At 65.4% G+C, this 26,389-nt stretch overlaps 2 protein-coding genes across 3 annotated transcripts; one reads left to right on the top strand and one right to left on the bottom strand.

Moving 5' to 3' along the window:
* Window positions 1-1,266: 1,266 nt before the first annotated feature.
* On the bottom strand, window positions 1,267-9,033 carry NCSTN (nicastrin). Its single transcript, XM_004613763.2, has 17 exons — window positions 8,879-9,033; window positions 8,135-8,239; window positions 7,568-7,691; window positions 7,368-7,489; window positions 6,312-6,457; window positions 5,500-5,650; window positions 5,311-5,420; window positions 5,075-5,227; window positions 4,824-4,928; window positions 4,650-4,727; window positions 3,312-3,481; window positions 2,958-3,060; window positions 2,788-2,883; window positions 2,598-2,685; window positions 2,316-2,470; window positions 2,030-2,242; window positions 1,267-1,957 (listed from the first exon to the last, which is right to left on the bottom strand). Exons 1-17 carry the CDS (start codon window positions 8,961-8,963, stop codon window positions 1,835-1,837), a joined length of 2,127 nt encoding a protein of 708 aa, XP_004613820.1. The 5' UTR covers window positions 8,964-9,033; the 3' UTR covers window positions 1,267-1,834.
* A 21-nt stretch (window positions 9,034-9,054) lies between these two features.
* COPA (COPI coat complex subunit alpha) lies at window positions 9,055-25,031 on the top strand. Of its 2 annotated transcripts, none has more exons than XM_004613762.2 (32): window positions 9,055-9,210; window positions 10,641-10,754; window positions 10,933-11,006; window positions 12,208-12,288; window positions 12,548-12,624; window positions 13,314-13,423; window positions 14,661-14,770; window positions 14,895-14,994; window positions 15,205-15,340; window positions 15,559-15,641; window positions 15,742-15,892; window positions 16,329-16,395; window positions 16,785-16,860; window positions 17,825-17,907; window positions 18,168-18,307; window positions 18,432-18,517; window positions 18,612-18,750; window positions 20,388-20,550; window positions 21,121-21,267; window positions 21,371-21,560; window positions 21,643-21,738; window positions 21,830-21,918; window positions 21,992-22,115; window positions 22,267-22,356; window positions 22,507-22,616; window positions 22,784-22,861; window positions 22,967-23,035; window positions 23,195-23,331; window positions 23,414-23,600; window positions 23,695-23,805; window positions 23,895-24,056; window positions 24,563-25,031. In XM_004613762.2, exons 1-32 carry the CDS (start codon window positions 9,171-9,173, stop codon window positions 24,815-24,817), a joined length of 3,675 nt encoding a protein of 1,224 aa, XP_004613819.1. In that variant the 5' UTR covers window positions 9,055-9,170; the 3' UTR covers window positions 24,818-25,031. The 2 variants fall into 2 exon arrangements, with proteins under 2 accessions (XP_004613819.1, XP_004613818.1); XM_004613761.2 differs by having other exon boundaries at window positions 18,585-18,750.
* Window positions 25,032-26,389: the final 1,358 nt, after the last annotated feature.

Below are 26,389 nucleotides of genomic sequence, written 5' to 3'. Positions count from 1 at the left end.
CTGGGCGGGATCCACCTCCACCCTGCCCTCCGCCCGCCCGCGGCACAGGGCGCCCAGGGAGGGCAGAGCCCGGGGAGCACTGCGTGGAGGGCCGGGCAAGGGCAGAGACCCGAGCTGAGGCTTTCTGACCTGGGGTGGGGCGAGGTCTGGAGGCCTCTCGGCCAGGCGTGGACGCCCCGGCGGCCCCCACGCTGGGTGCTGGGTCAGTGGGACGGAGCCAGCCCGAGCCTTCCCGTGTGTGCCGGAGGGGTGCCGGCTTGGCAGCCCTGGGGGTGGGGGGGCACACGTCAGGCTGTGGCCCATTGTATCACGGCAGTGGCAAGGCAGCGGGGTTTGGCAGGAGAGAGGTGACATATGTGGGGAGCCCTGGGGACCGCCAGGCGGCGTTAACCCTTGCAGTGCTGCGGCTGGCCGGGAGGGCGAGGGGTCCGACTTCCTGGGCTCCAGGCTGTGTCTGCAGGGGACAGTGGCTCTAGAACCAGTCTGTCTGGCACCAACAGCGCAGCAGAAGCCCGTCCCCTTGGCCCTGGACAGGGGGCGGTCAGCGGGGAGCCCATCCCCTCAGGCCTGGACAGGGTATGGTCAGCAGGAAGCCCGTGCCCTCGGCCCTGGACAGGGGCAGTCAGTGGGAAGCCGTCCCCTCAGGCCTGGACAGGAGGCGGTCAGCGGGAAGCCTGTCCCTTCTAGGCCTGGCTAGCCCGGGGCCCAGAGTCTTTGTTTCTTAGAGGCTTTCTTCCTCCTCCTCCTCCTCCCTCTCGGAGCTCATTAGGGCCCCGGCTGCCCCCGGCCCGGCTCCTGCCATCTGTCTGCACCACCCTTCCCTTTGTGTCCACCCATCTGTCACCAGCAGCCTGGCCCCTCCCTCCGGCCATGCCCAGCACCCCCCACCCCGCCCCCGCTCAGGAGCCCAGGAGCATGGGTGCATGGGGACGGGTCCCTCCAGGCGGGCACACAGTTGCCCAGGGTTGCATCACGGCTGAGGCCTCCTGACACTTCCTGCCCCAGCAGAGCCGCACCTCGGCCCTTCTAGGCCCTTCTGGACTCTTCTAGACTCTTCTCCCAGACGGCATCTCCACCACCTCTGGCTTCTCCCTGCAGAGCCCCGTGCACCCAGTCAGACCTCCACCCCGACTCTCCTCTACAGGGCCCCGGCCTGGGGTGCCTCTGGGGCTGCAGCAGACGTGGGGCTGGCCGAGGCCCCTCCCCTGCAGAGATGGCCACACACAGGGGACAGCGGGGGGCAGCGGGCAGAGCACAGGGCACAGGTCACGCAGAGCGGCCGCTTTAATTACATCTCAGTGATACATTTACACGCGGGGACAGCGGCCGCTGAGCGCCGGGGCTGGAGGTAGACACTCGGGGGTCGTCCCGCTGCCTGGGGCACATGGGACCCATGACCTCCCATGGACCCCCGCCTGCTCCCCAGGGCTCAGGGACCCCCAACCCGCTTCCAGGCCCCAGGGACCCCCACTCTTCCCTTCCCCCAGCAGCCCGAGTCTCGAGGTGTCCCCGTGAGGACAGGGCGGGGGCGGGGAGGGTGCAGAGGAGGAGGGGCAGGACGCAGGCAGAGATCCCCGACACAGAGGTTCAGGCAGGTGCTGGGGTCACCGGGGCACAAGGCTTCTGTTACCGACCCTGCGGGGTGGAGGTGGGGAGAAAGAGCAGGGCCAGGAGGAGCGGGAGGGGTGGGCTTGCACCGTCCCCTGGAAAGGCTGGGCCAGGAGGGGCGGGAGGGGGTGTGTCACCCCCCAAGCCCGGGCCCCCAGTTCTGTCTCTCTGGGTCCAGCCTAGCAGGCTCCGAGCAGGTGGGCGGCTCTGTCCGTCCAGGATGGCCTCAGTAGGACACGGCTCCGGGCTCGCGGGGCGCCATGAAGAGGACGCTGGCCTTGGCGTTGATGCAGTAGGTGATGGCCAGCGACAGCACGAGGATGCCCAGCCCCACGGTCAGGGTGATGAGCTGCGGGCGGGAGGGGCGGCTCAGCAGGGCCCCGGCCAGTCACCCCCGCCCCGGGGCTGTCCTGTGGCCCACCTCCAGCTCCCTGCTGGCCACAAGGAAGATGCGGGCGTGGATGTCCTTCCAGCGGCTCTCGGTCCACGTGGAGTACTCGGTGGAGCCCCACTGGTCCAGGTCGAAGGCAGGCGACAGGGCCCGGGCCAGGCGCACGGTGGAGCGGACGCAGTGCGGCACCCGCTCGCTGTGGTTGGCGTCCAGGGGTCCCTGTACCCACGTGTACTCGAACCGCTGTGGGGGACAGGCGGGCGTCATCCTGTCCTCGCCCCCTGCCCGCCCCGCGCGCGCCCCGCCCCCCACTCACCTCCTTGTCCTCGCCGGGGACCTGGTTGGGGTCCTGGCACTGCTCCCGGGTCAGGCCCAGGGCGGTGCCCGTCAGGTTGGCCAGGGCGTGCTGGACCAGGTAGGTGGTGTTGGTGGGGCTGGAGACCGCGATGTAATGCTGTGGTGGGCCGTCGCCTGCGGACAGACGGCGGGGCGGTGAGTGGGCAGAGGGGAGCCAAGTCAGGGGGAGGCTCCGGGGGGAGCCGGGACGGGACCGGGAGCTCCACCCGCCCCGCCCCGCCCCGCCCGGCCCCCGGCTGACCCAAGAAGGGGCGCAGGTCCTGCCGGAGGAACGACTGGAACCAGGAGTTGTTGGGTCTCACCAGGAAGCCGTACAGCAGGCGGGTGACCTGTGGGGGGCGAAGCAGAGCCGTGACCCCCGCAGGAGAGGCTGGCAGGGACTGGCCAGCCTCACGCTGGGGACGGGGAGCGCGTCTGGCCTCTGGCCTTACCGTTTTGGGATCGGCCTCGATGGACGCGCTGAACTGGTTACCTCCGGCCAGCTGGTACAGGGCCCGCGCCAGCAGCGTGGCCACGTCTGCCAGGGCCTGCAGTCACAGGGGCTGGGTGGCCGCCCTGTCCCGGCGCCTGGTGCCCCCCCCGCCCCGCCCCTGTGCGCTACCTTGGCCGTGTCCGTCACGTGGTCGAGACTCTCCTCGGGGCTCTGGCCCTGCGGGTAGCTGACGTTGATGCTCTCGGGGTTGTCGTACACGCTCTCGTAGTAGCTGCAGGCGGGCAGCACCAGGGTGTCCGGGGAGCATGGTATGGGGGGGTGAGGGAGGGGACTGTCCCTACAGCTGGATGTGGGGACATGGTGACGAGGACCCTGGGACAGCTGCTGAGTTTGTACACGGAGGCCATGGTGAGCCCAGGTGGGCATGGCCAAGGCAAGGGGTACCTCCACACCCCCAACCCTGGGGTCCTGCCTTCCCCAGAGCAGACCCCGCCCAAGCCTGGAGCCCTTGAAGGCGCTCACCGGTTGTGGAAGGCGGCCCTGTGGTCGGCAAGGACCACCCCCGAGATGTTCCGGGCGCGCAGGAAGCGCTGCAGCGAGGAGGGCGGGAGGGGCTGGGTCTGATTCAGCCTCCGCAGGGCCACGGGCACGCCCTGGGTGCTCTTCTCCAGCGTGGTCAGGAGCGCCTCCACCTGGCGGATGGGGATTGAGCGTCCCTCTCCCCCACACCCGGGCCTGGGCTGCCTCTCTGGGCCTCAGGAATCACGGCTGATCAACTGGGGCAGGCAGGGCTGTCCCGGGCTCGCGGAGCATTGCCTCCCTCCCCGCCCTCCTGCGTCAGGGTCAGAGTGAAGCTGCGGGGTCCAGTCTGAGTCCTAGGGGGCAGGGCCAAGCAGCTGTGGGCCCCCAGAGCAGTCCTGCCGCAGGGAACCGGGTGAAAGGCAGGACTCTGGCACATGGGCAGGTGGTGGAGGACTGCAACCAATGGAGCTGTGGTCTAGGGGCGGGGCTTCATCAGAGGTAGGCAGAGCTGTGGTCTGTGGGCGGAGTTGTGACTAATGGGTGGGGTTGTGGTCTGTGGGCAGGGCTATGGTCTGTGGGTGGAGCTGTGAATAATAGGAGGGCTGTGGCCTATGAGCGGAGCTGTGGCTAATGGGCGGGGCTGTGGTCTGTGGGTAGAGCTGTGGATAATTGGCAGGGCTGTGGCCTCTGGGCGGAGCTGTGGATAATGGGCAGGGCTGTGGCCTCTGGGTGGAGCTGTGGATAATAGGCAGGGTTGTGTCCTCTGGGCGGAGCTGTGGATAATGGGCGGGGCTGTGGCCTCTGGGTGGAGCTATGGATAATGGGCGGGGTTATGGTCTGTGGGTGGAGCTAAGGATAATAGGCGGGGCTGTGGTCTGTGGGTGGGGCTGTGGATAATGGGCGGGGTTGTGGTCTGTGGGTGGAGCTGTAAATAGTGGGCGGGGCTGTGGCCTGTGGGTGGAGCTGTGGATAATGGGTAGGGTTGTGGTCTGTGGGTGGAGCTGTGGATAATGGGCGGGGTTGTGGTCTGTGGGTGGAGCTGTAAATAGTGGGCGGGGCTGTGGCCTGTGGGTGGAGCTGTGGATAATGGGTAGGGTTGTGGTCTGTGGGTGGAGCTGTGGATAATGGGCGGGGTTGTGGTCTGTGGGTGGAGCTGTGGATAATGGGCGGGGTTGTGGTCTGTGGGTGGAGCTGCAAATAGTGGGCGGGGCTGTGGTCTGTGGGCAGAGCTGAGACTAATGGGCGGGGCTCTGTAAATGGGGCGGGGTCATGGGCGAGGCTTCGGGTGGGGCGGGGCTCCAGCCAAATGCTGACAGGAATGTTGGGGGGTCTCCTTACCTGGTTCCTCACAGAGTCGTTCTTCTGCGACACGGGGTCTGTGTGCATCCAGAGCTCCAGAGAGTTCCTGAGGGCCACCTGGGGCATGGAGAAGTCACAGCCATCAGCTTTCCCTGGGGGAGTGGCCTTCCAGCAGGGGGAGGGCGAGCATGGCACAGAGGAGGCACTGCCCACCTGGCCCAGCTCCACGAAGGTGTGGATGTTGTCCAGGCGCACGGGGAACCTGCCCGCCTCCATGTCATACACCATTCTTGAGCTGCCGATGTAGTCGAACGTCTCCTGAGGGGGCGGTGGGGGGTCAGGGCGGCTGGGTGCCCACCTGCTCCCGGCCCTGGGCCAATCCACGTTTCCCACCACAGGGGCAGTGGGGAGGGGTCTGTGCCTGCAGGAGCGCCCCCCCCCCCCCCGACTAGCCTGGGCCTCACCCCCTGGAAGAAGACAAACATGACGTTCCGGGGCAGGGTGGACACGTCCTGAGCTTTCTGCAGAGCTTCTGCGGCGGCCAGCTGGGTGACGAAGGAGGCCACGGCGCTCTCTGCCCCGGGGGCCACGTTCCAGAAGAAGGATCGGCTGTCCAGCTGCGGAGGGAATGCAGGGGTCAGCGGAGCCCCACGCCCCGTGCCCCAGTCCAGCCAGGGGGAGGGGGCAGGAGGGCACTCACCCGGGTGGCGGCCACCACCAGCCTGTCCGAAGGCGCCAGGCCCCCCGAGATGTTGACGGCCCGCAGCAGGCTCCACACGTTGAAGTCCGACAGCGGGTCGCAGACGATCTCTGGACAGAGCAGCAGGAGGGGGGGCGTTGGCGGGGGCGGGGGGCGGGCACCTGAGTCCCCTGCACCCCCGGGCCCCACCTGGGTTGATGCTGAAGGACGTCTGAAGGGCGCTGCGGCGCATGCAGGTGGCCGTGCTGAGCACGGCGTGCATGTGTGCCGACAGCTGCATGGCGCACAGCGGGAAGGCGGGGGCCGAGCCGTTCTGGCCGAGGTTGTGGGTGCGGAAGCACTGCGGGAGACGGAGACGGGTGAGGCCGCCCCACCCAACCCACCCCGGGACAACCACCGGGTGCTTCTGCAGCTGCTCACTCACGTCCCGGGGAGCAGTGAAGGAGCAATGAAGTGACTGATACAGCCTGGCCCCGCCCTGCCCCTCCCTGCCCCGGCCCTGCACTCTGCCCTCCCTGCTCCCGCCCTCAGCCCCACACACTCCTGGACTATGCCGCAGCCTCGCTGATGGCAACACCCACACCCACAGCAGAGAGAACAGGACAGAAGCACAGCCCCTCTGACCAGGCCTGGGGGGACACAGGCCCTCCGACTGGGACGGGGGTCACAGGGCCCCCCTGACCAGGCCTGGGGGGACACAAGCCCTCCTGACTGGGACGGGGGTCACAGGGACCCTCCTGACCAAGACTGAGGGGACACAGGGCTGTCCTGACCAGGACTGAGGGGGGGGTCACAGGGCCCTCCTGACCAGGACTGAGGAGACACAGGGCCCTCCTGACCAGGTCTGGGGAGTCACAGGGTCTTCCTGACCGGGATGGGGGTCACAGGGCCCTCCTGACCAGGACTGGGGGGTCACAGGGCCCTCCTGACTGGGACGGGGGTCACAGGGCCCCTTCTGACCAAGATGGGGGTCCCAGGGCCCCGGGCTAGCCCTCCATTACCTGCTTGATGATCTCTGTTTCATTTTCGTCCTCTAGGAGGAAGATGGGGAAGTTGAAGTCCTCATAGGCCAGGCCGTCACCGTGGGGGTTCCATGGCAGGTCCTGGCAGTGAGCAAACTCGGGCCCGTAAAAGTCCGAGTAGACACCTGGGGGACGGGGAGGAGAGGACCCCACTCAGAGGTGGGGAGAGGAAAGCGCCGACGGTCCCGGGATGGAGGGTGAGACTTTGAGAAGACAGACAGACAGATGTGGACATCGGCACAGGAGCTATGGCTGGGGGCTTCGGAGGGAGGTAGGGGAGCCAGGAGGGCCGGAATGTGGCATGAAGGACAGATGGAAGGTGTCTCACACCCACTCCCACAGTCACACCCTCCCGCACACCCACTCACACCCCACACTCAATCTCAGACTCCACATCCACATCACACAAACATGCTGACACAAGCCGATACCCGCACCCAAACACACACACACACACAGACACTCTCACACACACGCACCCTCACATACACTCACACACACACTCACACACACCCAAACTCACGCACCCCACAGTCACTCACTCTCAGGTTCCATCCCCACATCACACTCACATACGCTGACACATGTTGACACTCGCACCCAAATACATATACTCACACACACATGCTCACACAGACACACTCACATACACTCAAAGACACAGATACACTCACACACACACTCATCCCCTATACACACACACTCGCACCCACTCGTCCCCTATACACACACATTCACACACACTCACACCCCATAGTCATTCAAACGCTCTCAGGCTCCATCCCCACATCACACTCACGTACACCGAAACGTGCTGACACCCGCACCCAAATACACCCACACATGTATACAAACACACTCACATATACTCATACACACACACAAACGAACACACTCGTTCGATACACTCACTTGCACACGCACACGTACCAACACGTACTCCCCCATGCCCCCACAATCGCACACAGTCAGCTGCTCACCCGCACACCGACACAGCTGAGGGGGGCCGTGGGGACCTCCGGCCGGGATGCTCACCGAAGCCCTCATTGGGGCACTGCACGCTGGGGGAGTAGCCGGCGGCGGGGCGCGGCCGGGTCAGGGACACAGCCAGGCCCGCGATGCGGCCGCTGCTGCCCTTCAGCTTCTCCATCAGGCTCCTGGGGGGGAAGCAAGCGGAGAGGTGGGGCGTCGCGACGGGGGGCTGGCCGGGCCGTCCCGGTGTCCCGCTGGCTCACCTGGTGAAGAGAGCGCCCTCCAGCAGCACCATGTAGGGGGGGTTCGGGCCGCTGCTCAGCACCCACTGCAGGTCGTCCTCCTTCTCCACCACGTGGATGACCCCTGTGTCCCCACTGAGCGAAGCTGCAGGACAGACAGACGTGGGTCCCCACCGCCCACCCACCCCGGGGCGGCTTGGCCTCCCTGACCCTGCTGGGGCTCCACCCCCAGGTGACACAGTGCCCACAGGACAGTTGCAGACTCCGGCCTCAACTATCTGTGGGTGCCCTGGGCAGGCAGTGGATGAGAAGGTCCCCCACCCACCCTGGCTTGGCCACACCTGTGGGTCCACCTCTGAAAGGCCACTCCTGGGCCCCAGATCTGAGATGGAGATGAACCTGTCTCGTGGCTCCAGGGAAAAGGATCCTCCCTGACCCCCCCTCCTCCTGCAAAAGTGAGGCGCATCCCCCACATGGGGAGCTGGGCGCTGCTGCAGGCGAGACTCGCCCAGGGGCTGGGGTGCATGCGCCCCCCCCCCGGGCAAAGACAGAGCCATGAGCGTCCAGCGCAGCCCTGACCCCACTCACACTGGCAGCCGATCTGGTGGGTGGCATTGAGCAGGCGGACACAGGGTGCGGTCCGGTTCAGGGGCACGTAGATCTTCCTCTCCACCGAGTTGCCCCCACACAGACCTGGGCAGGGGGAGGGTGTCAGAGCTGCTCCGGGCCTGACTCCGGGTGTAGCAAGGTCCAGAGGGTCTCACAAGGGCATGGGGGTGTGGGGAGCAGCGGCCCAGCTTCCCCAGCTCAGCGGCTGCAGCCGGGGTCTCACAAGGGGGGGAGGGGCAGCAGCTCAGCTCCCCAAACTCAGATGCTGCAGCTGGGGTCCCACAAGGGCATGGGGGGCAGCTGTCCAGCTCCCCCAGCTCAGCTGCTGCAGTGGGGGATCCCACACGGGTTCGGCTCCCCCAGCTCAGCGGCTGCAGCCGGGGCTCCACACGTGCCTGGTTCCCCCGGCTCAGCTGCTGCAGCCGGGGTCCCACAAGGGCATGGGGGGGGGGGCAGCGGCCCGGCTCCCCAGCACACTCGGGGCGTGGACAGAGCCGGGGGCGCGCCCAGTTCAGCTGCTGCAGGCTGAGGCGAGGCCCCCGGACCCTAGCCTGGCGGGAGGAGCCCAGGACGACGCTGCACGCTGCGAGGAGGCTCAGGGACCAGGAAGGGGGCGCCGGGCTCGAGGGCGGGCGGGCGGCGGGGGCAGCCGGGGACAGCGGCCGGGAGGGAGGATCCGTCGGTCGCGGGGGCCGGCGGGGGCGGCGCGGGCGGGGGGCTCACCTGCCAGCAGGGCGCACAGGCACAGCAGGTGCAGGAGGCGGGGACCACCCGGGTCGGCCGCGGAGCCGCCCCCCACGGCGGCCATCTTGCTCTGGGCCGGAAGCGCCAGGCGGCCGCTCTAGCGCGCGCGGGCCGGCCGTCTCGGTGGCCGGGGGGGCGCTCTGGGTCGCGGCGGCAGCCTCGGTGGCGCCGGAAGTCGGTGCGGGCACTTCCGGCGTGGCGGCCGCTGACGTGGAGGCCAGTGCTGCGTGGCGGGCGGTGGCCGGGCAGCCGGGGAACGCGGGCCGGCGCGATGCTCACCAAGTTCGAGACCAAGAGCGCGAGGGTGAAAGGTCCGGCGGGCTCGGGGGCGGCGGCGGCAGCGCGGGAGGGCTGGGACGGGGCCCGCGCTGCTTCCTGGTGTGGGCCCGAGGCCTCCCTGCACCCCGGTGACCCCTGCCCCTTCGGTGACCCCTGCACCCTCGGTGACTCCTGCCCCCTCGGTGACTCCTGCCCCCGCGGGGACCCTCTCACTCCCGGAGCTCCCCTGCATCCCTGTGGTGTCTCTGCGAGACCCCCGGCCCGGTGCCCGCCACGCCCCCTGGCTCCCCACCCCCTCTGGCAGAAACTTGGGCTTCCCTGTTTGCTCCCCATCCTCGGCCCCTGGGCCTCTGCGGGGCGCTGGGAGCTGGCCCTTGGGGTGTGTCCGCCAGGCCAGCCGTCTCGGTGACCAGCGCGGTCACCCAGGGCGCCGAGGCCCAGAGAGCGGGGCGCAGCCGAGCTGCAGGGCGCCCTCCGTGGGGAGGGGACCCCAGGCTTCTTTGCTAAGTCCGGAGGCTCTGGGGGGCTTGGGTGATGCTCCCCTGGTGGGCGGTGATGGGGGTTGCCCTCTCCCCGCAGGGAGCAAGGTGGGCCTCGCGCCCAGGTGACAGAGCCCAGTTGACAAATGGGGGTCTCTACTCTGTGTCCTAACTCCTGGTCTCTAGTTCAGCCTCTTGCAAGGCCTCCTGGGGCATCCTTACTCTGTGTCTCTAACTCCTGGCCTCTTGCAAGGCCTCCTGGGGGGGTCTCTATTCTGCATCTCTAACTCCTAGCCTCTTGCAAGGCCTCCTGGGGGGGGGGGATCTCTACTCTGCGACTCTAACTCCTGGCCTCCTGCAAGGCCTCCTGGGGGGTCTCTATTCTGCGTCTCTAACTCCTGGCCTCCTGCAAGGCCTCCTGCCCAGGTGGCTGGCTGGCTGCTTACAGACACAGACGGGGTCTCTACTCTGCGTCTCTAACTCCAGGCCTCCAGCTTGGCGTCTCTTAGCTCAGCGTCTCTAAAACTCTCATGGGAGCTCTGGGCTCTCTAACAGAGAAGTAAGCAAGCGCGCCTCTCAGCCTGACCACGAGCTGGTAGCTCAAAGCTCAGAGGCCACAATGCCCTGCCTTGGCTTTTGAGGTTTTTTTTTTTTTTGGGGGGGGGACACACCCCCAGTTGAGCCCGGGGATAAAACCTGGGGCTCCCATGCACAAAGTCTTGCCCTTCGAGGCCCTTCTGAACAAGAGAGGCCATGCCAAGGGGGTTCTGAGTCTGGGGGTGCTCTGGCTGCAGAGATCATGCCTGTGTGGTCTCCGTGCAACCCGAAGGCCCCCAGAGGCCAGCAGAGCCGAGAACCCGTGCACAGGAGAGCCCAGTGGCAGGTGCTGGGGCCCTGCCACGAGAGGGACATGGTCCCGGGAGCCCCACGCGAGGGGCAGGAAGGACCCGCGGGCTGACCGGGCCATTCCTCGGCCTCCCTAGGGCTCAGCTTTCACCCCAAACGCCCTTGGATCCTCACCAGTCTGCACAATGGGGTCATCCAGCTGTGGGACTATCGGATGTGCACCCTCATCGACAAGTTTGACGAGCACGATGGTGAGGACGGGGTCCCGTGGCCCCAAGGAGCGGGGCGGGGGGGGACAGGTGGAAGGCGCCTCGAGGTGCTGTGACCTCAGCTCCTGTGCGGCAGGCAGGGGTGGAGCTGGGGAACCGGCCGCGTCCACAGACACAGCGGGCGGGACCACGTGGGCTCACCGGGGCTCTCGTCCCCCAGGCCCGGTGCGAGGCATCGACTTCCATAAGCAGCAGCCACTCTTCGTCTCTGGCGGTGACGACTACAAGATCAAGGTGTGTGGCTAGGGTTGCTGGGGGCACAGGGAGTTGGGGTGGTGGGGAAGTACCCCAAATGTAGGACAATGCAGGCACGCGGGGTGTGCTGCTTGCTGCAGACACCTTTGCATTCCCGGGGTTTGAAAACGGGCGACCGGGGCCGGAGCAATAGCACAGCGGGGAGGGCGTTTGCTTTGCACGCGGCTGACCTGGGTTCGATTCTCAGGGTCCCCTGAGCACCGCTAGGAGTAATTCCTGAGTGCAGAGCCAGGAGTAACCGCTGTACATCGCTGGGTGTGACCCAAAAAGCAAAAAAATAAAAATAAAAATAAAAACGGGCGACCGAGGAGCTTGTTCTGCCCCCGAGGAGCCCTGGGCGGGACGGGATGGGCGCTCCACACTTGTGCCCGAGTAGCAGCAGGCACGGTTTGGCGAGTGGCCGGACAGACAGGACACCGCAGGGGACTGGGGAAGGACAGCCGGCACTCACCCGAGACGCGAGTGGGGTTGGGGGCGGAGAGGCTGGGTGGGCACGGGCGTCCCAGCTGCCAGCCCTGCGCCGGGGGCTGCGGGCATGACAAGCGCCCTGGGAGGGGGCCATTGCTCTTCCTCGCCTACCAGAGGAAATTAAAATTTTAAGCACCCAAGCAGCCAGAAATCAGAGGCGATTAAGCGGGGCTGGAGAGGCCCGCAGTGTTGGATGTTTGAGGGGGGAGCAGCTGTGCTCTCAGGGGCCCGGGGGCTCTGGCTTCGTCCTGGCTGGCACTGGCAGAGCTGCCTGGGCTCGTTTTCGCAGCAGCCGTTTGGGTTCGGGCCCTCGGCGGGCTGGGCTGGGGCCCAGGCCTGGGTCTGCATGTACTCGCCCCCTCACGCGCTTTGGCCCCAGCGGAGCGGCTCGTGGGCATGTGGGCACGCAGTGACCTGGGCCGGGTGTCCGACCAGACAGCGGGTTCTGTGCCCGCTCCCAGCAGACCCCCGAGCTCCCAGGGCCGCGGGGACGGGCCCCTGGTGGCTGTGACTGGGCCCAGGGCGTCTCCTCACTCGTCCCCTGGCCTTCCCTGGCCTCATCCTTCCCCCGCGGCTGCCAGCCCCTCCTCCTACTCCTCCCCTCCCCCCCCACTGTCCCGTTCTCCTCCGCGGCCCTTTCTCTCCGTCCTTGCTCCGTCCCTAACGTGGGAGCCCGCGCCCGTGGCCCTCACCACTCCCCGCCCGCCCCCAGGTGTGGAACTACAAGCTCCGACGCTGCCTCTTCACGCTGCTCGGGCACCTGGACTACATCCGCACCACCTTCTTCCACCATGTGAGTCAGGCCCCTGCCGGGCGGGTCCTGCCCTTGGCCCGCGTCCCCCCTCCGGTGGCGTTGGGGTCCGCAGGGACCTTCCCAGGAGCAAGAGCTTGGAGGGGCGGGTGTGGGTGGTCGTCCCTCGGCTCCCTGAGGCTCGGGAGAGGGGCCTGCAGGGGTCCTGAGGGTGCCCGGGGGAGTGTGCAGACTCCTGCCCCGTGGGGTCGCCGGAGGTGAGTCCGCCGCGGGACCTGGGTTGACCCTGCCCGTCCCCCAGGAGTACCCCTGGATCCTGAGCGCCTCCGACGACCAGACCATCCGGGTGTGGAACTGGCAGTCTAGGACTTGCGTCTGGTGAGGCGCCCGAGGGCTTCGAGTCTCAGCCCTCCTTCCTCCCGCCCTCCTCTTCTCCCTTCCTCCCTCCTTCTGTCCTCCCTTCCTTCCCTCCCTGCCTCCATCCTTCCTTTTTCTCCTTCCTCCCTCCCTCCTCCTCTCCTTCTTTCCTCCCTCCTTCTGTCCTCCCTTCCGTCCCTCCCTGCCTCCATCCTTCCTTTTTCTCCTTCCTTCCTCCCTCCTTCTGTCCTCCCTTCCTCTCCTCCCTGCCTCCATCCTCCCCTCCCTGCCTCCATCCTTCCCTCCCTGCCTCCATCCTTCCTTCATTTTTCTCCTTCCTTTCTCCCTCCTCTCCTTTCTTCCTTCCCTCCTTGCCTCCATCCTTCCTTCCTTCTTCTCCTTCCTTCCTTCTTCTCCTTCCTCCCTCCCTCCCTCCCTCCCTCCCTCCCTCCCTCCCTCCCTCCCTCTGTCCTTCCTATGGCCCAGGCCTCTCCGGTGCGTCCCAGCCCTGGTCAGGACAGTGACCCTTCCCTGGGGGCCCCTGGCATTGTGGGACGGGACCGTGGGCAGTTGTACGAGGGGCCTGGCTGGCGGGAATGGGATGTGCACCTGGGCTGGGCCGGGGCGACTTTGCCCGCGGTGGCCGTGGGGCCCCGTGCTCTGGTCTCACCTGCTGCCCCCTGACGGCCGCTCCCCCTCACCCCCCGCAGCGTGCTGACCGGACACAACCACTATGTGATGTGTGCGCAGTTCCACCCCTCGGAGGACCTGGTGGTGTCGGCCAGCCTGGACCAAACCGTGCGCGTCTGGGACATCTCTGGTGAGCGCGTCCAGGCCGGGGAGAGTGGGGCTCGGGCCAGCTGCGCTCAGGGGCCCTGAGGGGGCTCTGGACGTTGGTGCCCCCCCCGGGAGCCAGCACAGACCTTGCCCTGGGGTGAGGGGCGTGTGAGCCGTCAGCGGTGGAGACCCCGTGGTCCTGGTGTCCCGGGACCCTGTCGCTGCTTCTGGAGCCCAGACTCACGGTCACGCCTTCCCTCGGGCCCCGAGATGCTCTGGCTTGCACGGACAGAGTATCTGACGGTGTCCAGCCTGCACCGCTAACCCCGGGCTCCTGTACTACCCAGTGGGTCGGCGTGTGGCCTCGCCCGCTGCCCTCTTGCCCTCCTGCCCTCCGTGGGCGGGTGTGGCCTGGCCTTAGCCCTGGGCAGAGCCTGCGTCAGGCCCCTCCTCCCATCCGTTCCCGGGCTCAGCTCTGCAGGGCCCAGGATGAGCAACTCACCGCTCCCTGCAGAGGGGAGGGTGGGGGGGCTCTGAGGGGCCAGTTGGAGCATCTCCTGCTCCTTCCTGGGTTTCCCTGGGCTGAAAGAGCCGCGAGGATGGGGGCTGGAGTGACAGCACAGCAGGGAGGGCGTTTGTTTTGGACGTGGCTGACCTGGGTTCGATTCCCAGCATCCCATAGGGTCCCCCGAGCACTGCCAGGAGTGATCCCTGAGTGCAGAGCCAGGAGGAACCCCTGAGCATTACCGGGTGTGACCCAAAAAGCAAAAAAAAGGAAAAAAAACCCACGAGGAAAGTGTTTGAGTGTCCCCGAGGGTCGCCCTGAGTGACCGGACAAAGGTGGTGCGTGTGGGTGTCCGGCCACACGTGCTGGTGCTCAGGGGCAGTCAGTGCCTGGCTGAGGCCACTCCAGGCGGTGCCCAGGATGGAGCCTGTGCCCATCAGACACGGGACAGCAGGGAGGGCGGCTGCCTCACACACTACCGGCCTGGGCTGGATCCCGGTACCCGCTAGAGCGCCCTGAGCACCACCAGGGGTCGGGCCGAGCTTCCTGCTGGGCTCGGGACCCTCAGTGCCTCCCCCTGGGGCCGAGCGTGGACATGGGGTTCCCTCGAGCCACATCCTGGGACGCCAGGGAGCAGAGAGGCCGGCAGGAAGTGCACGTCAGCCGTGGTCCCGGGGCGGGAGAGCCCCGAGCGCGCATCTGTCCCGCCCAGCCCTGCTGCCCCCCAGGCCCCCGGCCCCGCTGTGACCCTGCCCCCGCCTTCCCCGGCCCGCAGGCCTGCGGAAGAAGAACCTGTCCCCGGGGGCGGTGGAGTCCGATGTCAGAGGCATCACCGGCGTGGATCTCTTCGGCACCACCGACGCCGTGGTCAAGCACGTGCTGGAGGTTCTGGCGGGCCGGGGTGGGGTGGGGGGTGCGGGGGAGTAGGGGGCCAGGCGCCGAGCAGAGCTGGTGCTGGTGGCTTGGCCCGGGTCCCAGCCGCCCCTTGCGGTCTCTGCTCCCCTTGCAGGGCCACGACCGCGGCGTGAACTGGGCCGCCTTCCACCCCACCATGCCGCTCATCGTGTCCGGGGCTGACGACCGCCAGGTGAAGATCTGGCGCATGAACGGTGAGTGCTGGCGGCCGAGTGCTCTCCGCTGTGTGTGTGGGGTGGGGGGGGTCTCGTCTCAGTTGACGCTGGTCCGGGAGCGCAGACACGGTGCCCAAGCAGGAGTGGACCTTGCTCACGGCCCGGCTGGGGGGTCCGAGCGGCATGAAGATTGTCTTGCCGCCCCCCTGCCCACCCCCGCCCCTTAGCTGCTGGGCTTTCGTCCTGCAGAGTCCAAAGCGTGGGAGGTGGACACCTGCCGCGGCCACTACAACAACGTGTCCTGTGCCGTCTTCCACCCGCGCCAGGAGCTCATTCTCAGCAACTCGGAGGACAAGAGCATCCGGGTCTGGGACATGTCCAAGAGGTAGGGGCCCCGCTGCCCACGGCCACTGTCTGCAGGCCCCGCTGCCCACGGCTCTGCCCACCCCCACGCCAGCATGCAGACGTGAGGTCCCACCTCCTGCCAGATGGGGCTCCCGGGGTCCTCCCTGCCTCCCCTCCCCCAGTCGGCAGGGCCCTGGGAGTCCGGCCCTCGCTGTGTGGCCGTGACGCCGACCCCCGGACCCGGCTCTCCCCTCCCAGGACGGGGGTCCAGACCTTCCGCAGGGACCACGACCGCTTCTGGGTTCTGGCCGCGCACCCCAACCTCAACCTCTTCGCGGCAGGTACGCAGGCCCCGCCCTTTGCTCCCCTTGGGGTGGGGGGCGGCTCTCTGGTGCTCGGCACCCGAGTCAGCTCCCTGGTGCTCGCCCCCTCTGTCCCCAGGCCACGACGGCGGCATGATCGTGTTCAAGCTAGAGCGGGAGCGGCCCGCCTACGCCGTGCACGGGAATGTGCTACACTACGTCAAGGACCGCTTCCTGCGGCAGCTGGACTTCAGCAGCTCCAAGGACGTGGCTGTCATGCAGCTGCGCAGGTGGGGGGGGGAGGGGCAGGGCAGGGAGGCAGGGATGGATGGGTGCTGTGGGGGCTGCGCTGGACAGCAGGCGACGGGGAGGAGCCTGAGCCCTGCCGTGCAGAGTGGCCGAGGGCGCTCTCTGCCTTCCTTGGGCATTTCTGCCTCTCCTGCTCTCCAGCAGGGCAGGTGTGTCCCCCAGAAACTGACCTGGGGCCCCTCTGCAGGCCGTGGGGTGGAGGCGGGGGCGGGGGTGGGGGTGGGGGCTCTGTCCCGGACTGGCTCTCTGCTGCACTGGGAATGTCTGGGTGCAGCCCAGGCCTCCCTGTGAGCAGAAGTGGCCACCGTGTCCATGGGGCCCCGGGGAGGCCTGTGCCGAGAGGCCTGTGCCAGGCACCTGGCCCTGGGGTCCACGGGTGTGGGCAGCTGGGTCCTGACGCCCCGCCTCTCCCTGCAGCGGGTCCAAGTTCCCCGTGTTCAACATGTCCTACAACCCCGCAGAGAACGCCGTGCTGCTGTGCACGGTGAGTGACCCGTCTACCTCCTTGCACTGCACATGCCTGACGCCGTCCTGGGGTGGGGTGGGGGCTGGCCTGGCCATCCTGGAGGCTTGAGAGAGAAGCAGATGCCAGTGCCTGGTCCTCAGAGCCCAATACCATGCAGATGTGGGCATTTCAAGTTTCTCCGTGAAGTGCTGGGCAGCCCATGTCCAGCTGGGGTGGGGGCTGGCCTGGCCTGGCCATCCTGGAGGCTTGAGAGAGAAGCAGATGCCAGTGCCTGGTCCTCAGAGCCCGACACCGCTCAGATGTGGGCATCTCGAGTTTCTCCGTGAGGTGCTGGGCAGCCCGTGTCCAGATGGGGTAGTGTCCACTGAGTGGGCATCCCCCTGAGTCTCCCCCCTTGCGTCCCGCAGAGAGCCAGCAATTTGGAGAACAGCACCTACGACCTGTACACCATCCCCAAGGACGCCGACTCGCAGAACCCTGACGGTAGGTGACCGGCCCCTGGCCCCACCCCGCCCCCATCCCCCACGGCCACCTGAGGCCGCCTCCGCTCTGAGTGCGGGCTGACAGCAGGCGCCCCAGGCGGCCGCTGTGCAACACGGATGGGGCTCCAGCTCGACATACATATTTCATCACCCGGTACCAGAGCCCTCGCCCCCCGCCAGTGCCGGCGCCGATAGGGCCGCCAGCCGCGCTCCAGCTGATGGAGGGCCGGGCAGCGGGCCTGGGGGCTGTCCTGGGACCGGGATTTATGCCTGCGTCCCGGCCAGATCCCGTTGGCTGCCTTTCGTGTGTCAGAGCGATGCGCCAAGCTGACAGCCCACACCCCACCGGGGACCCCGGGCCAGCTGAAACCCCCACCTGCTCGCCAGGAAGATGTGCCGTGCTCACGCTCGAGCTCGGATGTGCGGGGTGGGGGCGGGGGGCGCCCCTCCCAGCCGGGCCATCGCCGTTCCCGGGCTCTGGGTGGTCCCAGTGAGGTCAAGGGAGCTGTCGTGGCTCTGTCCCATGGCTCGGCCTGTGTCTGCTGTCGGGGACACCAGCAAAGGGGCGGTGTCCCCTGGGGGTGGGAGGGGCCTGGTGCTCCTGGGGGACGGTGTCAGCTCTGACCCTAGGCTGGGGCCGGCCTGTGTTCCCGGGACAGGGCCTCCAGCGTGCCCATCCCCCCCCAGTTCCCAGCTGCCGACCCCCCAGTCAGGCTGGGCAGCATCTGCAGCCCCTGCTCTGTCTCTGGGGAGGCCCCTCTGCAGGTGGAGCCCACGCAGCTGAGACGGGGGCGGGGCTGCCCTGCCCTGCCCTCCCCTTCCCTCTTCTCGCCCCCCTCCCCTCCTCTCCCCTCCCTGCTCCTCTGCCTTCTCTCCCCCTCTGCTCCTCTGCCTTCTCTCCTCCCCTCCTCTCTTCCTGGGACTGAGGTCCAGGGGCGCCCATCCACTCACCCGTCTCCCCCCAGCCCCCGAAGGGAAGCGCTCCTCGGGCCTGACAGCCGTGTGGGTCGCCCGCAACCGCTTTGCCGTCCTGGACCGCATGCACTCGGTGAGCCGGGGCGCTGGGGACCCCCAGGAGGCCGTGAGGGGCTTCATTGTCACTCCAGGAGCTGTGACTATGACCACTGGTGCCCCAGCCACTGCCTGGACGTTCCCCCCCACCCCCACCTCGCCGTCTGCTCGGCCTTTGCCCTGCGCGTGTTGGCACCGTGGGTCACGGGGTCTGAACGGGACCCCTCCTGACCAGCACCGGGTGGTGGTCGGGCCCCCGGGCCCCCCCAGCCCTCACTGCTGCCACGTCTCCCGCAGCTCCTGATCAAGAACCTGAAGAACGAGATCACTAAGAAGGTGCAGGTGCCCAACTGCGACGAGATCTTCTACGCGGGCACGGGCAGCCTACTGCTGCGGGACGCGGAGTCCATCACCCTCTTCGACGTGCAGCAGAAGCGGTGAGGGCCCCGGCAGCCTGGGGCGGGCAGGCAGGTGGCGCCCTCTGCTGGCCCGGCAGCAGGCCTGGCCAAGGACAGTGGCGCGGGGCCCGGCCTGCCTGTCACCCGTGCCCTCTCCCCGCAGGACCCTGGCGTCGGTGAAGATTTCCAAGGTGAAGTATGTGATCTGGTCGGCTGACATGTCGCACGTGGCCCTCCTGGCCAAGCATGGTGAGTGTCCCCCCAGCCCCTGCGTGCAGCCAGGCCGCCCTCCCCGGCCCGCTCACCGGGCCAGCAGAGCACTCACACCCTCTGCCTCTTACAGCCATTGTGATCTGTAACCGCAAGCTGGAGGCTCTGTGTAACATTCACGAGAACATCCGCGTCAAGAGTGGGGCCTGGGACGAGAGCGGGGTCTTTATCTATACCACCAGCAACCACATCAAGTATGCCGTCACCACGGGGTGAGTCGGTCGGCGGAGAAGGTGGCACAGCCACCCCGTCCTCTCTCTACGGTGCTGCTGCTGCGCTCTGAACTTGCTTCCAGAAGACTCTGCGCTGCTGGGGGGTGCTGGCTCCAGGCTCTCGACCCTGCTGCTCCCGTCCAACACAGGGCCATCCGTCAGCAGAGCACCCTGGCTGGGCACTGCTGACCACACGTCTGTGCCCTCGCCCGCCTCCTAGCCACGGCTCTTGCTCTTCTCTGCACTGTTAGCCTCTTCGTGAGTCTTGGATAACACTTGTGTGCACACGTGTAGTGCACATGGACACTCAGCCATGTTGGTCTTAGATAACACCTGCAGTGCACATACACACACAGCCACGTGGGTCTTAGATAACACCTGCAGTGCACACACACACAGCCACAGTGTGCAGACATACACAGCCACGTGGGTCTTAGATAACACCTGCAGTGCACACACACACACAGCCACGAGGCTCTTAGATAACACACGTGCATGCTCACACACACAGCCACATAGATCTTACATAACACGTGCAGTGCTCACACAGACAGCCACGAGGGTCTTACATAACACACGTGCAATGCTCACACACAGAGCCACGTGGGTCTTAGATAATACACATGCTGTGCTCACACAGCCACGATCATCTTAGATAACACATGTGCAGTGCACCGGGATACCCAGCCACGTGGGTCTCAGATAACACACATGCAGTGCTCACACACAGCCATGAGGATCCTAGATAACATGTGGAGTGCTCTCACGCACAGCCTTGAGGGTCTTAGATAACGCACGTGCAGTGCGCGCACACACATGGCCACGAGGGTTTTAAAATCCCATGGCTACTGCGTCAAGCCAGTGGAAATCACTGAAGTAAGGCTCGCGGCGGGTTTGCAGGAGGTCATAGCTCATCTTCATGGGTACTGGGTCTGTGTGGCTGGTGCCCCCAGGCCTGGGCCCTCCTGGGGCTACTCTCTCAGGCGCGCTGTGCTCAGCAGAGTGACCGCAGGCCTGCTGCTGCTTGGTCAGTGTGAGCCAGCACCACTCGCTGCTCAGGACGTTACTCCTTGAGGAAGGCTGTCCTGTCCTTGTGCCGGGACTTTCCTGCCACCTCCTCCGGTTCCTCCTGCACCTGATCACTTCTGAGCTGCTCTGCCCACCTTCTCTGCTCCCTGACTCCTGTTACTGGCTTTATTGTTTCCTAACAGCAGCCGAGTCCGCACCTAGGTCCTGAGAAATTGTCTCTCCTGCGTCCTGCACCTCCTGCCTCCTCATCCTCTGGGTTTCTCTGTATCGGACGCCCACAGCTGTCCCCTGCTGTGCCCTCTCCTCTGTGGTCTCTATTCCTATTGGACCTTATGTTACTTGCTTTCAGTCATCCACTGGGCGGCACCTTGTTGCCTCTTCTTGACTTCTACCCAGTGCTTCTAAGTTTGCAGTCGCTGCTGGGAGTGGGCACTTCATGGCCAACAGACCCGCTGGCCAGCCCTCCTGACCTGCCCCTGCACTCCCAGAGTGATGGTTCTGGCTCTGCCTGTGTGTCCCAGCGCTGTAGGAACAAGCCAGGGCTGACGTCCAGTTGCTCAGAGGGACTCTTGGGGCTAGATCTGAGCAGTGCCCCCTCGCTCCCCCAGGGATTATGGGATCATCCGGACCCTGGACCTGCCCATCTATGTCACGCGGGTGAAGGGCAACAACGTCTACTGCCTGGACCGGGAGTGCCGCCCGCGGGTGCTCACCATCGACCCCACAGAGTTCAAGTTCAAGTTGGCGTTGATCAACAGGAAGTATGATGAGGTGGGCGTGGCCATGGGGCGGGGCCACCAGGGTAGGACCATTCAAGATGAGCTGCTGGTGGGCATGGTCATCGGGGGCGAAGCTGCCTGTGGGCGGAGTCACCAGGGGTGGGGCTATCATGGCAGGACCAATCATATACGTCAAATGGGCATGGTCATTTGGGGGCGGAGTCATTAGGGGTGGGGCCACGAGCAGGCAGGGCCACGGGGATCAAGGTGAGTCACAAGTGGGTGTGGCCACAGGGGGCGGGGCCATCAGGGTAGGATGTCCAAGATGGCTATTGGTGATCTGGAGGCAAAGGACCAATAGGGACGTGCCACAAGTGGCACAGGCTATCATGGTGGGACCATCCAGGTCGAGCAGGTTGGTGGGCGTGGTTATCCAGGGCAGAGCCACTAGGGGTGGGCGGGGCCACCCATGGTAGGACCAATGGAGATAGGCCATGAGTGGGCGGGTGCATCCAGGGTGGGATTAATGGAGACAGGCCATGAGTGGGTGGGGCCACCCAAGGCATAGTCAATGGGGGCGGGGTCAGTTGGGGGCGGGGCTGACTCGGCCCTGCTCGCGCAGGTGCTACACATGGTTCGGAATGCCAAGCTGGTGGGCCAGTCCATCATCGCGTACCTGCAGAAGAAGGGCTACCCCGAGGTGGCGCTGCACTTTGTCAAGGACGAGAAAACGCGCTTCAGCCTGGCCCTGGAGTGCGGGAACATTGAGGTGAGGGCTGGTGCGGGTGTGGGTGCTGCCTGGAGAGTGGGCCCGAGGGGTAGTCTGGTGTCCCGGCCCGGCCTCTCACCGCGCGTGGCGGCCTGACTCGCAGATCGCCCTGGAAGCGGCCAAAGCCCTGGACGACAAGAGCTGCTGGGAGAAGCTGGGCGAGGTGGCGCTGCTGCAGGGCAACCATCAGATCGTGGAGATGTGCTACCAGCGCACCAAGAACTTCGACAAGCTCTCCTTCCTCTACCTCATCACCGGCAACCTGGAGAAGCTGCGCAAGATGATGAAGATCGGTGAGGCCTGGCGTTGGGGTCGGGGGGTCAACAGGCGCGGGGGCGCAGGTGCTAGCACTGACCCGTGTCTCCTCCTGGGTAGCTGAGATCCGCAAGGACATGAGTGGCCACTACCAGAACGCCCTGTACCTGGGTGACGTGTCGGAGCGTGTGCGCATTCTCCGGAACTGCGGGCAGAGTGAGCCTTTCCCCGGGCAGGGCAGGACGGGGCTGTGTCCTGGAAGGCTCCAGCACCATGAGGCCTGACCCACCCCCCCTGCCTTCTGCAGAGTCCTTGGCCTATCTCACTGCTGCCACCCATGGCCTGGACGAGGAGGCCGAGGGCCTGAAGGAGACTTTCGACCCCGAGAAGGAGACGGTGAGTGCCGAGCCCAGGGCCGTGCACCCCGGGGGCCCTGAGCTGCGCATCTGACCGGGCCCCTCCCTGGCAGGTCCCCGATATTGACCCCGAGGCCCGGCTGCTGCAGCCCCCGGCACCCATCATGCCGCTGGACACCAACTGGCCCCTGCTGACCGTGTCCAAGGGGCTCTTCGAAAGCTCCATCGCCAGCAAGGGTGAGCGCCGGTTCTGGGCGGGTGCCCGGGGCTGCAGCCCACACTTGGGCAGGACCCAGTTGCTCATGACCACCCCAGGGCAGGCCTGTCCACCCGCATCCCCGGGGGCGCGGTGGTGGCCTCAGACCCACCCTCAGTCTCCGTCCTGCAGGTAAAGGTGGTGCGCTGGCCGCCGATATCGACATTGACACCGTGGGCACCGAGGGCTGGGGAGAGGACGCCGAGCTGCAGCTGGACGAAGGTGAGGCCACGGGCACCGGGTTCACCCCCGCGCTCGAGCCAGGGCTGGCGCTGCCCTCCGCTTCCAGGTCCAGACGCTGAGCCCTGGGCTCCGCACGCTGTGTGCCAGCAGCCCCATGGCACCCTGGTCCCCTGAGCCTTTCGCTTGCAGATGGATTTGTGGAGGCTGGCGAGGGCTTTGGGGACGACGCTCTGGGCAAGGGGCAAGAGGAAGGTGGCGGCTGGGACGTGGAGGAGGACCTGGAGCTCCCCCCCGAGCTGGTTTGTTCACTTCTTCCTGGGTGTGGTGGGGGGCAACCCTCGGCCCCCAGATCCAGCCCTTGTGGGCCCTGCCCTGAGTCCCACAAGAAGGGGCGGGCCACGGACGCGTCCAGCTGTCGCCCGAAGGCCTTCCCTCTCACCGTACCTGCCCTCTGCTTCCTCCCCAGGACCTGCCCCCAGGGGCAGCGGGCGGGGCTGAGGATGGGTTCTTCGTGCCCCCCACCAAGGGGACCAGCCCCACACAGGTACGCAGGGTGTGCCCGGGCTGGGTCTTGGCCGAGCGACGGCCTCTGGGAGAGCAGGATGGGGAAAAACAGAGGGTGATTGTCCCGGGCACGCTTTCTCCTCAGATCTGGTGCAATAACTCTCAGCTTCCGGTCGACCACATCCTGGCGGGCTCCTTCGAGACGGCCATGCGGGTGAGTGTGCCCCGACTGCCCTCCCACGCCTGCCTGGCCCTGCGGGTGGCTGCGCTGCTGCTCCATGCTGGTGCTCGTGGGCCCGGGCGCCTTGGCTCACTGCGGAGGAGGTGACAGGCCCTTGCCAGGGCTGACGCCGGGTCCCTTCCTGTCTTCCAGCTCCTCCACGACCAGGTGGGGGTGACCCAGTTCGGGCCCTACAAGCAGCTGTTCCTGCAGACCTTCGCCCGTGGCCGTACCACCTACCAGGCTCTGCCCTGCCTGCCCTCCATGTACAGCTACCCCCAGCGCAACTGGTGAGCCGCCGCCGGGGCCGCGGAGGGCCGTGGCATGGGGGGCGAGGCTGGGCCTGACGGTGCTGCCGGCCCTCCCTTCTAGGAAGGATGCGGGGCTGAAGGGCGGCGTGCCCGCCGTGGGCCTGAAGCTGAACGACCTCATCCAGCGCCTGCAGCTCTGCTACCAGTTCACCACGGTCGGCAAGTTCGAGGAGGCCGTGGAGAAGTTCCGCTCCATCCTGCTCAGCGTCCCGCTGCTGGTGGTCGACAACAAGCAGGAGATCGCCGAGGTGGGTGAGCGGTGCCCGCCGGCTCGCGCCGCCCGCCCACCGCCGCCCGCCTCTCACCTCTGCCCTCTGCCCTCCGCCCTCCGCCCTGCTGCAGGCGCAGCAACTCGTCGCCATCTGCCGCGAGTACATCGTGGGCCTGTCCATGGAGATCGAGCGTAAGAAGCTGCCCAGAGACTCGCCCGAGCAGCAGAAGCGCATCTGCGAGGTGAGTGGCCGCGGCCGCCGCTGAGGCACTCCCCGGGGTGTCCCTCCACCCGCCGTGCAGTGCAGCAGCGCCCTGTGCTCCGCCCGCAGATGGCCGCCTACTTCACGCACTCCAACCTGCAGCCCGTGCACATGGTGCTGGTGCTGCGCACGGCCCTCAACCTCTTCTTCAAGCTCAAGAACTTCAAGACGGCCGCCACCTTTGCACGCCGGCTGCTGGAGCTCGGGCCCAAGCCCGAGGTGGCTCAGCAGGTAGGAGGGCCTGGGGGACATGGACACAACATAGAGACACACACAGCCACAGACACACAGATACACAGACACACTCACATACACACACACATAGACACACAGACTCACAGATACACACAGACACACACACACTCACACAGACTCACAGATACACACAGACACACACAAACACACAGGTACACACCGATACACATAAGACACACAGACACACACAGGACACTGACAGATAGACACACAGATACACACACTCACACAGACAGACATGCAAACACACAGATACACACACTCACACAGACATGCAAACACACAGATACACACGACACACACAAGACATTGACACACAGACACATAGGTATACACATACACAGACATGCACACACACGCACACACAGACATGTATGCACGCACGCATCTATGTCCCAGGCCAGCTCCCGTGGGGCCCCAGCCCCGGTCCCTGGGGTGGACTCCCACAGATGCGGCTCCTCCACTTGCCCCTGCACCCCCAGACCCGGAAGATCCTGTCGGCATGCGAGAAGAACCCCACAGACGCCTGCCAGCTCAACTACGACATGCACAACCCTTTCGACATCTGCGCCGCGTCCTACCGGCCCATCTACCGGGGGAAGCCCGTGGAGAAGTGTCCGCTGAGCGGCGCCTGCTACTCCCCAGAGTTCAAGGGCCAGGTGTGCAGGGTCACCACAGTGACTGAGATCGGCAAGGACGTCATCGGCCTGCGCATCAGCCCGCTGCAGTTCCGCTGAGCCCCGAGGCCCGGGACTGCCTCCCCTCCCCTGCCCCTGCCGCTCTCCCCAAGCCCCCCGACCCAGGCGGTTCCAGATCCTGTGCTGACCCCCAGCCCCGTACAGCACACGTCCCACTCTGTCCTGCGCCCTCCGCCGCCCTGTCCCTCCATCCCAACCCACCTCAACGCCGTTGTCCTTCCCTTGTGTCTCACAATAAATTCTGGGTTCCGTGGCCGATTGCCTGTTCCACCCCTTGAGTCCTGCTCGCCCCCGGCAGAGGCTCCCCACCGCCTGTTGCCTGGATAGAGCCCCCCCATGGCCAGAGGCACACCCCAGCTGGAATTGTGAGGTGAGCCCCTCACTTGGCTGCGCTACCCACCCCACCTCCACCCGCTGTTGAGCTGAATCGGGTCCGACTCCCTTAAGCATAGTATCTGCCAGGGAGGCCTCAAATATTTGCATGCTGATAACACTTGGACTTTTCTTAACTTTTTTTTTTTTTATTAAATACTTGGGCTTGATTAATTTGGGGAGGGTCATATCCAGCGGTTGTTCCTGGTGGTGATTGAGGTGACACATACCAGGGATTGAGCAAGGGCAGCTGCAGGCAAAGAAGTACCTTAATCCCTGTAGTATCTCTTTGGCCCTACAACATGTTACAGCACTTAGAAACATCCTGTAAAATCTGCCAAGTTGGGAATGAAACTGTTACAGTGCTGGGAATCAAGGGAAGTCACAAATTCCACGGCAGGTGCAGTGTTCCTGAGCCAGTCTGTCCCTCAAAGTCAATCCCCAAATATTCCGGTTCATGATCAAGTTTCAAAACTAACTTTGCTTGTAAATGTTCTGTATGGAGGGATATGCAAGAGGCAAAGAGCTCCGGCATGCAGGAGCAAAGGGAGTGGCAGTAAGGCCACTGGGGGCAGGTGTAGGTGGGTTTATTCAGGGGTGGCTGGAAGAGAGACCGCTACCTAGCTCTGCCCTGCATCTGTAAAAAATATGCACAAGGAAGGATGTTCGATCTCCACGCGGCGCTCTCGCCACCCGAGTTCGGTGCTCTCGAGCCACTGGACCGAATCCCGGATCGGGACGGCTGTTGGCGATGGGCAGGCAAAGGAAGAACGAGGACCAAGCTGGTTGCTGGTTAGTTGCCTTTTATTTGATTTCTCATTTCCCACCTCACACACTCTTCACTCCTCGCCCGGGATTTCCCCCACTCTTACAGTCTTAGTTTTTTTTTGTTTTTTTTTTTTTAAAGAAATATTTTATTGAACCACCGTGAAAACAAGAAAAAAAATACAAAGCTTTCAGGTTTAAGTCGCAGTCAAATACTGATTAAACCACCATCCCTTCACCAGTGCACCCGTTCCACCACCAAGAACCCCAATACACCCCCCTCCCACCCCACCCCCCATCTAAGTAGCTGATGATATTCCCATTATTCTCTCTATATATTGAGTACATTTCATATTTCCATACAGAACTCACTATTGTTGATTGGAAATTTTCCCCAACAATCAGGCCTGCTGAATAAGCATCATCTAATAATTTCTCTTCCTTGGTAAAAGTGAAGACGTTGAGTCCGCGCGG

Source organism: Sorex araneus, chromosome X (genome assembly GCF_027595985.1).
Source record: "Sorex araneus isolate mSorAra2 chromosome X, mSorAra2.pri, whole genome shotgun sequence".
Classification (NCBI taxonomy): Eukaryota; Metazoa; Chordata; class Mammalia; order Eulipotyphla; family Soricidae; genus Sorex; species Sorex araneus.
The sequence above is the reverse complement of the archived record's forward strand: the minus strand, read 5'-3'. Positions and strand labels throughout refer to the sequence as shown.

What these genes read in the sequence shown, in the direction of transcription:
- COPA (XM_004613761.2), top strand. Translation starts at nt 9,171, where the DNA reads ATGCTCACCAAGTTCGAGACCAAGAGCGCGAGGGTGAAAG. An exon ending in GCTGTCATGCAGCTGCGCAG is followed by an intron (nt 15,893 to 16,328) that starts GTGGGGGGGGGA and finishes CTCTCCCTGCAG; the next exon opens with CGGGTCCAAGTTCCCCGTGT. An exon ending in TCAACAGGAAGTATGATGAG is followed by an intron (nt 20,551 to 21,120) that starts GTGGGCGTGGCC and finishes CTGCTCGCGCAG; the next exon opens with GTGCTACACATGGTTCGGAA.
- NCSTN (XM_004613763.2), bottom strand. Translation starts at nt 8,963, where the DNA reads ATGGCCGCCGTGGGGGGCGGCTCCGCGGCCGACCCGGGTGGTCCCCGC. An exon ending in GTCCTTCAGCATCAACCCAG is followed by an intron (nt 5,421 to 5,499) that starts GTGGGGCCCGGG and finishes TGCTCTGTCCAG; the next exon opens with AGATCGTCTGCGACCCGCTG. An exon ending in GGACCTGCGCCCCTTCTTGG is followed by an intron (nt 2,471 to 2,597) that starts GTCAGCCGGGGG and finishes GTCTGTCCGCAG; the next exon opens with GCGACGGCCCACCACAGCAT.